Raw genomic sequence first — 10,794 nt, 5'->3', positions numbered from 1 at the left:
TAAAACCTGCTTGGCCCGCGTCGGCGCATGCGTGTCGCCCTGTTTTCGGAGAGGACGGGAAAAGCGCGCAGTTAGTTGAGCGCGGTGGGGCTCGTGAGTCCAATGTCGGGCTCCTTTGAGGAGCGGAGCGGGGTGGTGTCGTGCGCGACTCCATGGGGCTGCTGGTACCAGACCCTGGAGGAGGTGTTCATCGAGGTGCAGGTCCCGCCGGGCACCCGGGCTAAGGACATCCAGTGCAGCCTGCAGAGCCGGCACCTGGCGCTGGCCGTGCGCGGGCAGGAGGTGCTCAAGGTAGCGCTGGGAAGGGGGAGGCTGGCCGACTAGGCTGCCAGTGGGGCAGGGCCTGGCCTGGGCCGCAGAGCTGCGGGGAGGCCCCAGCAGTTGTTGCAGGCAGTCAAGAGCGGCGGGGTGCGCTTGCTCCGGCGCTGGTTCGCTGACACGCGGTCCTTGCTGCACTGGGGAACGTGTAACCTCTTCGTGCCCTTGCTCGCACTGCTGGGGAGCCTTGCGGGAGACGCTGCTTCCAGCACCGTGGTATGAGACTGGGGGGCTATGTGTCGTTGACATGGCCCTCTGAGTAGTATCTCTTTTGGCTATAGGGAGTCTAGTGGCTGGGATGCAGCTCGCGCAGGGAGCTCTGAACATTTTCGACCCGTGTCAGCAAAGAGTTTGGAATTCAGATTTAAAAAATTATGTTTGTTGTAAAATCCAGTGGAAACCTGCGAAAGGCCATACACAAGGTAAATGGGAGTAGGCTGTTTAACGCTGAGAATACTAGACTGATAAGGTGGGTCAGGCAATATATAGAAAGCTTTGGAGTTTGCACAGCTCTTCTGGTCTAGGCTGGTCTAAACTCCCAAGTTTGTCTTTTCATCAGCAGAAGTTGGTCCCTTAAAATATATTACCTCACCCTCCTTGTTTCTCTAATATTGTGGGACTGACAGGGCCACAGCAACACTGTAAACAATTCAGAATATTGTCTCATTTCTCAATCCTTGAGGTTGATTATTTTCCATTTAGGAGAGAGACAGTTAAGTAACTTTATGCCCAGGGTCTTAATTTTTTTCTTTTTTATGAAACCTGCTAGTACACCTTTCTTGTTTGGTTTTGCAGTTTCTAAAAAAACCCCAAAACAGTTAAAACAGTTTTGAGGGAATTAAAATACTTCCTTGCAATGCTTGAAATGCAAACTGTAGTATTCTACTAGTACATGAGAACCTAAGTGAAACTGAGTAGAAATACAAGCATAGGGGTCCACTCATTCACTCCTCAAATTAGCATAATTGATTTCATTTGATTTAAGCATTTGAAGATGGAGATCTTGCATTTCCCCTTCAGTACAAAGTGCTGTACGAATAAATAATAAAAATAGTGTATTGGTAACATAAGTAATGACTTCTACAAAATTTATAAGGAGTCCGGTGGCACCTTAAAGACTAACAGATTTATTTGGGCATAAGCTTTTGTGGATAAAAAAACACTTCTTAAAGCTTATGCCCAAATAAATCTGTTAGTCTTTAAGGTGCCACCGGACTCCTTGTTGTTTTTGTGGATACAGACTAACATGGCTACCCCCTGATACTTTATAAAATTTGTATTTGTCTTGGCACTGTCCATTAAATATTTTTAAGTTACTGTATCTACTTACAAACAGTACATTACAAAGTTTGTCTTCAAGGTATTTCATTAGCAAACAGTAAAACGCATTTAATGATGATGCATTGTAGAATATCCATGGGAATGAAAGAATCAACTTTCTAATTTAAAAAAAATTAGAAATGAGAAATTTTTCAAAGTTGTTGCAGTGTAAATTCTATGGTATATGTCTAAAAGTTTTTGTTTCAGTAGTTGTTAAGAGAGACTGTACACTTTAGGATTTATCTTAGTACTTCAAAACATTCTGACTTTCTTTCCTTTCTCATTGGAAAGCCCATTTGCTTTCTCATTGGCGCTGGTAATTAGCAATTCTTTGCATCATTATAATTTATTTATATTGTGCCATAGGTGTGCATGGCACTTTACAGACATACTGTAACCTTGATGGGAAGTCACATTAAAATGGGAAATCCCCCCCCACCTCCCCAAGACAGTCCCTTTCATTGAGATACTGAAACAGTGACAGGTATTTTTATTGTATTAAGCAATTATTTTCATAATTAATTTTACTTTCTTATGTATAATAATAACTTTTCAGTGCCAGGTTGTTCCTTTTTAAACTGTAGGAAGTTTTCAAACTTCTGTATAAACTGGGAGTAATCCGATGAAGTGAGCTGTAGCTCACGAAAGCTTATGCTCAAATAAATTGGTTAGTCTCTAAGGTGCCACAAGTACTCCTTTTCTTTTTGCTAATATCAATCAGATACTGATAAACTACTTAACCTTGTAAATGTCTTTTTCAGGGTAGACTCTTTGACTGCACAATAGCTGATGAAGGGACATGGACGTTAGGTAACTATCTGCTTCTTTTAAATGAAATTTTGAAAGACAGTTAAATTTCTGTGTGTTCAAATCTTTCTCGACATTAGAGTTTATTTCTTTTTAAGAACCAGAGTGTACTATAATTGAAGAAAGCAGATCATGACACAAACGTACAGTTCTTGGATCACAATACAAAAACAGCCTAATGACGTCTTTGTTTTTTTAGTGAGAATCATAGAAATTAGAGATGAAAGGAAAATATTAAGTCATCTAGTCCATTTCCTACCAATGCAGGATTGTTCCCATTAGTATACTTTGGAGTGCTGGTTCCATTCATCTAGTTATAAATGTAATGAGCAATCAAACCTCATTGAGAGACTGCTGTCCAGGTTTTTTTCCCCCTTGACGTTCAGCCTAAATTTTCCTTTTCTTAATTTCATCCCATTACTTGGTTATATCTCAGTATGCTGTCCAAAGTCATTCCTTGCCCTCTTTAGTGTTGACCATTTTGAAAGTTGTTACCATGACCTCAGCTTCATTGTTTTCCCTTAGCCAAGATACACATACAGTAACTCCTCACTTAACATTGTAGTTATGTTCCTGAAAAATGCGATATTTAAGGAAATCCAATTTCCCTGTAAGAATTAACGTAAATAGTGGGGGGGAGAGGGGTAGGTTCCAGGGACATTCTTTTTATCAGATACAAGACATTCTATATACATACAGTATACATTTTAAACCATTTTAAACATGCAATTTAATATTATACTCAGAATTGATGACTGTGAAGCTCGGTTGAGGTGGTCGAGTAAGAGGGTGGATCGTCTGGCTGCTCCTCTTGCTGTTCTTGCTGAACAACTAAAAAAAAAAAACACGTTTAGAGATTGTTTTGCTTTCCTTTCCCCCCCACTGCTTTTGGTAAATTTCTTTATAGCAAGTCATTACAAGACCAACTCCCCTAAGCACTTTGGAGCTGCGTTCCTGTCAGGATCGTCATCACTAAGGATTTGCAAGCCAGCTTCAATAATTTGGAAAGCTTCAGAAGGATGTTTGGCAGTCAAATTTTGATGGATTGGTGTTTCTTTTACTTGGCCCTCTTCCATTGCTCTCATCACTTCTAGTTGCATCAGATCTTCATTGGTTAGCTCTTCTCCGTGTGATTGCAGAAGTTGTGTAACATTGGCTTCTTCCACCTCATCAAAACCTGCTTTTCTTTGCCAAGCCGAGGATATCTTTCTTCACAGCGAGGACAACATCTTTAAATTATTTTAAGTCATTGACACTTTCAGGCCACAACTTTCCCCACATACCATTCATGCATGCCTGAGTAACTTCAGCCCAGGACTCACCAATGTTATTGATGCACTTCAGGATGTTGTAGTCATGCCAAAATTGCTGAATCGTAGGTTTGCCTCTGATGAGCTGGTCGAAAGTACAGCGTAAGTAATACGCTTTAAATGCACCGATGGCTCCTTGGTCCATGAGTTGGATGCGTGATGTGGTGTGAGGTGGCAGAAAGTCAACTTTGACGTTTTCGCACAGGTCGTCCAGGTTGATTGGATGAGCCGGTGCATTATCAATAAGCAATAAAATCTTGAAATCAAGATTTTCCTTGGCACAGTATTCCTTCCATGCAGGGACAGCATAGAGAGTCAGTCATTCTGGAAAAAATAGCTCCAGATCTTCAAATGACTGGAAGGTGTTTTTTTGAAAATCCCTTGAGAGCTTGTGGTGTTTCCAATTGGTATACTGTCAGAGGTTTCATCTTCATGTCTCTGGCAGCATTACCACCTAGAAGCAAGGTTAGGCGGTCTTTAGCTACTTCAAATCTGGGCGCTCTCTTTTTCTCTCGGGAAATGTAAGTCCGCTTAGACATCATCTTCCAGTAGAGGCCCGTTTCATTGGCACTGAAGACATGCTTAGGGGAATAGTCACCTTACTCAATTATTTTCTTGAGTTAGTCAGGGAATTTTTTAGCTGCTGCCATATTGGCACTAGCCACCTCACCGGACATCTTGATGTTATGCAGGTGGAAGCGCCTCTTGAACTGATCAAACCATCCCCACCTTGCGGTGAACATCTCTGTCTGTGATCCTTTACCTTGGTCTCTCTTCAGATTGTCATACAAGCTAAGGCAAAAAGTTTGTATCACTCGCAAATTTAGTTTTGGTCCTCTATCTCCACTGAAAGAAGATGCGCCATGTTTTCCAGCAAACTACTTCTTGATTGACTTATTGTAGGAGCACTAAGCAGTGTTACACACCGAGCACTAGCCCTGCTCTTGTTGGCTTTACTCTGAATTGTTCTCACAGTCGTCGGGGTAAGACCTAGAGTGATGCCAGCGTCTACCGCACGTTCACCTGCATCAAAATACCTTAAAATGTCTAATTTAGTACCCAAACTAATGGTTTCCTGGTTTTCTTACTGCTCGTGGTACTGCTAGGCGCTTGACTATCACTTGCTGGACATTTTTGACTCATGATGCTGGGTGATACTCCTCTGGACGGCGCATGCATGTACTACTCTTCACTCCCTTCAGCCTTGAGTGGTTGGGGTCATGCAGCATCAATCAACTATTGAAAGGGAAAGAACTTGGAAAACCCATGCCATTCTCTATGGTAATCTGCTCCCCTATTGGAAGCCCTGTGGGTTTAGGCTAGGACTAGTTATGGAGTCAGTTTCGCTTGCAGGTTCTTACTTTCACAGGAGCCCTGCTGGAGGACCAAAGGCCTGTCTTCCAGGGTGCCCTGGAAAAACTGGCCCTGCTGTACCTCCCATAGTAACCACACACTCAGCACTGAGGCAGCACTGCAGCCAATGTAGCTGTGACTGTTGTCAGAGGAGGAAAATAAGATTTGCTGCAGGGCTGCACTCCTCCCTGCTGTGTGCATGCAGGGGCAGAGAGATAAAGCTGGCATTGAAATGAATGGCAAAGCGATGATGAATCGGGGGGTAGCCTGCACCTGAAGTGTGTTTACAAACATACAGTAGTTGGGAGGTGCCCCTGCCTTACCCCACACAGGCACAGCCCGCTGCAGACAATAAGGCGGGCAAGGAGGCTGAAGGTGGCTGAGTAGACTCCTAAGTAGGCTGAAGGAGGCTGAGTAGCAGCAGCGGCAGATTCCCCCATTGAGACTCAGGTACAAGCACAGCTGCCAACTTTGCTGGGGGGTGCTCCGCCCGAGGCCTGCCCCCACTCCACCCCTTCCCCCAAGGCCCCACCCCACCTCTTCCTGCTCCATGCCCTCCCCTGAGCATGCTGCATCCTCACTCCTCCCCGCCCTCCAGCCTCCTGAACACTGCAAAACAGCTGATTGCAGTGGGCAAGAGGCACAGGGAGGGAGGAAGGAGGGTGAGGTGGGGGGGGTGCAGGGGAGCTGATGGGGGGTTGCTGACCCACCCTGGTTCCAAGCCCCCACGAGGACGGGCTGCTCTTCCAGAGAATCCTGCAAGGTGTGGACAAAGCAGGCGGCCAAATTGCACAACATTAAATGAGCATGTTCTCTAATAGAACAGTGCTGTAACAACAAAACCGATAGGACCTTAAGTGAGGAGTTACTGTATTAATATTATTAATCTTTCCTCATCAGTCAGTCCCTCTAGAAAGGTTCCACTTAGTTTGGAGGGAGGAAATATGTATGTACCATGTTTTAAATATATGAATAAAGGGATCTTTTTTCCCTTAAAGTTTTCTTGTTACACATTGGTCTGGACTTCTGAGTTTGTCTTCATTTTCAGCGAATGAAATATCTTTTTGCATAGGCTTTAAGAAGAAGTTTCACCAGAAAATTCACTGAATTATTAATGTTGAATTTGGCTGAAAAAGAGTATAGCACTTAAGAAGTCCAATGGTTATTTCTGTTTTTCTTATGAAGAGGACAGAAAATTGATACGTATTGTTCTAATGAAAACCAATCGAGATGCTGGAAATTGTTGGACCTCTCTGTTAGAAAATGACTATGCTGCTGATCCTTGGGTACAGGACCAGATGCAGAGGAAACTTACACTGGAGAGATTCCAAAGAGAGGCAAGTCAGAGGACACCAATTACTGTTTGTGTCTTATTTATACATATTCTGCTCAGGTTATGGCCATGAAACGGAAAAATTCTTTTACATTCATCAGAAATACACAAAGTTAACCCATTTTTACTATTTTATTTTAACGCATTCTGGTTGATTTGTCACTCAGTGGGTTGAATCTTCATTAGGATACTGAACTTTGCCTACAGGATGCCATTCGGTACTTTGAGAGAACCTAAACCTCTTCTTTTAGAATTTAAAAAAGGCATTAGTTTTGGAAAGTAATGCATAGTTCATTCAGAATCTTGACATTTGACTTCAGTAAAAGTTGCAGGTACCCAACAGCAGGAGAATTGAGCCTTGAAAGAGGACCTGAATATGGCAGTCTCTCTCTGAATGATTACATATCTGTATTTAAAGTTTATTTTTCAAAATCAAGTCTCCTTCAGTACGTTTATACAGAACGTACAGTCAAAACTTTGTTTGGAAGACAAAGGAGAGTAAACTCACTGGGCAAATAATTCCTCCTTTATTTTGAATAGATTTCATGCTAAACTTGTTTCCCAGTGCTGTGACTACTACTTCTAGCACTTCACCATCTTTGTGTACTAGCATTAGTAATTCAGCAGAGCTCTGGGAATAATGCTTATTAGCTAGCAAGTGCTGAATCAGCACAATTTTTTGTTTAACAAAAACCAGCAGCATTTTTATAAAAACTAGCTGTCCAGTACTGCAGGAACTTCCCCTTTCAGATAACCATTTAAAGGGACACTGTAAAAGTCAACAGCTGTACTATTTAACCCCACTCCCTGAAACCATTTTAAAGATTTTTCTTGATATGGAAAGCTTGCTGCCTCCCAAACTTGGGATGGCAACAGCCTGCAAACTCACTTCTGCAGCTGGGCAAGCCACCAATCTCCCTTTGTGTGTAATTGCTGATGCGTGTGTGCAAAAAATTTTCACTCTCCCTAGAGAATTTCAACTGTGCCAGTTCCCAGGAACACAAGAAGCAGAAGGTTGTGTGCTTTTTATCAGTTTGGGAGAGTGTTAACAAACTTTGATTTATACAGTGATATTTTGAGTATTAACCTTTATATGAATTTTTTTTATCTCTGTACAGAATCCTGGCTTTGACTTCAGTGGGGCAGAAATTTCTGGGAACTACAGCAAAGGGGGACCAGACTTTTCCAAACTTGAGAAATAAACTTCTTTCAGCAGTGTTCCAAAGAACCAGAGAGAAATAATATGTTAAACTGAAGGAGTGAAATATGTCTTTGCTAAAGACTTCACCTGTCTACAGAATGAATGTCATCAAATACTGTCTCTGTGGATAATTACAGGGGAATTCCTTTCAGTAGGATCAAGACAAACAGCAAAGTTATAGAGGGTCATTTTTAAATGTGTGCTAACCTCTTTGATATTAATAGAAAATATGCATACATGATAAATGTACTTTAAAGGTGTCATGACTGTTTTTAAGCAGTATTTTCTTTGTGGAAATATTCCACAGTGAAGTGACATAGAGGCACAGTTATAGAATGCTACATAAATGTCAGCACTCATCCTCTTGTGGAGAATTAATCCTACAGGCAAGCCACCTACCATTATCCTTAACTTTGAAAGAACTGTATTTTCTAAATTTTAAAAATGTACTTTTGTAGCTCTCACTTGGTTAGCAGCCCTCTGATGTGTGTTAGTAAATTCAGTTTTAAAACCGCAGTGGCAGAAACAAGAATATTACTCTTAAGTGCAGAAAATAAGGTTTGACATTTTAGTGTTGTGCCAAATGTTGCTGAAGGACAAACTGGCAGCAGAAAGTCAAAAGGTTTAGGTTGAAGCCTGGGCTCCAGTACTCGTAGGTCTACTTACAGTATAGTAACTTAATATTCTTAGTGGAAGGAGAAGAGGTTTTGATTTCTGAAAGGGTGGAATACTTTGCCTGTAGGATGCAATTTTGTGTACTTAGAACCCAAAACTCTTAGCACAGGGGTGGGCAAACTTTTTGGCCTGAGGGCCACATCAGGGTTCCAAAATTATATGGAGGGTAGGGTAGGGAAGGCTGTGCCTCCCCAAACAGCCTGGCCCCCACCCCTTATCACCGCCTCCCACTTCCTGCCCCCCTCAGAATCCCTGACCCATCCAACCTCCTGCCCCCACTCCTTGTCCCCTGACTGCCCCCTCCTGGGACCCCCTGCCCCTAACTGCCCCCACACTCTCTGCCCCCTGACAGGCCCCCCAGGACTCCCATGCCTATCCAACCACCCCCTGTCCTCTGACTGCCCCTTATCTAACCTCCCTACCCCCTTACCATGCTGTTCAGAGCACCAGGACTGGCAGCTGTGATGCCCGGCTGGAGCCAGCCATGCTACTGCGCAGTCTAGTGCCCCTGGGCAGGCCGGCGGCTTTTGCAGCCACACTACCTGGCAGGAGCTTGCAGCCTTGCCTCCCAGAGCACTGGCGGGATGGTGAGCTGAGGCTGCGGGGGCAGGGATGGACAGCAGGGGTGGGCCCGGGCGCTAGCCTTCCCAGCCAGGAGCTCAAGGGCCTCCCCAAACAGGCTGTAGTTTGCCCACCTCTGTTTTAGAATTTAAAGAACTGTTTCAACGTGAGAGCTACAATTTGACTTCAGTAAAAGTTGTAAGTACCCAACAGCAGGGGAATTGAGCCTTGAAAGAGGACCTGAATATGGCAGTCTCTCTCTGAATGATTACATATCTGTATTTAAAGTTTATTTTCCAAAATCAAGTCTCCTCAGTACGTTTATACAGAACATACAGTCAAAACTTTGTTTGGAAGACAAAGAAGAGTAAACTCACTGGGCAAATAATTCCTCCTTTATTTTGAATAGATTTCATGCTAAACTTGTTTCCCAGTACCATCTTTGTGTACTAGCATTAGTAATTCAGCAGAGCTGTGGGAATAGAGTTTATTAGCTAGCAAGTGCTGAATCAGCACAATTTTTTGTTTAACTCTTTGTTTTTAACTTTTGTTTTATTCTCTATCCCTTTTTCAATGATTCCTAACATCCTGTTTGCTTTTTTGACTGCCACTGCATGCTGTGTGGATGTCTTCAGAGACCTATCCACAGTGACTCCAAGATCTCTTTCCTGATTAGCTGTAGCTAAATTAGCCCCCATTATATTGTATGTATAGTTGGGGTTATTTTTTCCAATGTGCATTACTTTACATTTATCCACATTAAATTTCATTTGCCGTTTTGTTGCCCAATCACTTACTTTTGTGAAATCTTTTTGAAGTTCTTCACAGTCTGCTTTGGTCTTAACTATGTTGAGCAGCTTAGTATCACCTGCAAACTTTGCCACTTCATTGTTTAACCCTTTCTCCAGATCATTTATGAGTAAACTGAATAGGATTGGTCCTAGGACTCACCCTTTGTCCCTGTCCTTTAAATAGTTCTCAATCCATGAAAGGATCTTCCCTCTTATTCCATGACTCCTTAATTTACTTAAGAGCCTTTGGTGAATGACCTTGTCAAAGGTCTTCTGGAAATCTGAGTACACTATGCCTACGTTTGTTGACCCCTTCAAAGAACTCTAATAGATTAGTAAGACATGATCTCCCTTTATGGAAACCATGTTGACTTTTGTGTAACAATTTATGTTCTGCTATGTGTCTGACAATTTTATTCTTTACTGTTGTTTCAATTAATTTGCCCGGTACTGACTTTAGACTTACCAGTCTAATTACCAGGATCACCACTAGAACCCTTTTTAAATATTGGTGTTACATTAGCTGTCTTCCAGCCATTGGATACAGAAGCTGATTTAAAAGGACAGGTTACAAACCATAGTTTACAGTTTTGCAATTTCACATTTGAGTTCTTTCAGAACTCTTGGGTGAATGCCAGCTGGTCCCAGTGACTTGTTACTGTTAAGTTTATCAATTAGTTCCAAAACCTCTAGTGACACTTCAGTCTGTGACAATTCCTCAGATTTGTCACCTACGAAAGATGGCTCAGGTTTGGGAATCTCCCTAATATCCTCAGCCATAAAGACCGAAGCAAAGAATTCATTTAGTTTCTCTGCAATGACTTTGTCTTTAAGTGCTCCTTTTGTATCTTGATCATCCAGGGGCCCCATTGGTTGTTTAGCAGACTTTCTGCTTCTGATGTACTTAAACATTTTATTACCTTTTGAGTTTTTTGGCTAGCTGTTTTCAAACTTTTTTGGCTTTTTTTACTGTATTTAATTTGGTAGTGTTTATGCTCCTTTCTATTTACCTCACTAGGATCTAGTCCAGTTGGCATCCGGTATCAAGTGGAGTGCCCCAAGGGTCGGTCCTTGGTCCGGTTTTGTTCAATATCTTCATTAATGGTCTGGAGGATGATCTGAACT

At 42.5% G+C, this 10,794-nt stretch overlaps 1 protein-coding gene across 1 annotated transcript; it reads left to right on the top strand.

The window, feature by feature from the left end:
• Positions 1-11: 11 nt before the first annotated feature.
• On the top strand, positions 12-9,667 carry NUDCD2 (NudC domain containing 2). The gene is made up of 4 exons (XM_048862337.2): positions 12-291; positions 2,400-2,448; positions 6,294-6,445; positions 7,560-9,667. Exons 1-4 carry the CDS (start codon positions 103-105, stop codon positions 7,641-7,643), a joined length of 474 nt encoding a protein of 157 aa, XP_048718294.1. The 5' UTR covers positions 12-102; the 3' UTR covers positions 7,644-9,667.
• Positions 9,668-10,794: the final 1,127 nt, after the last annotated feature.

The sequence above is a fragment of the Caretta caretta genome, chromosome 8, assembly GCF_965140235.1.
Source record: "Caretta caretta isolate rCarCar2 chromosome 8, rCarCar1.hap1, whole genome shotgun sequence".
In the NCBI taxonomy this organism is placed as follows: domain Eukaryota; kingdom Metazoa; phylum Chordata; order Testudines; family Cheloniidae; genus Caretta; species Caretta caretta.
This window is presented reverse-complemented; position numbering and strand designations above follow the sequence as displayed.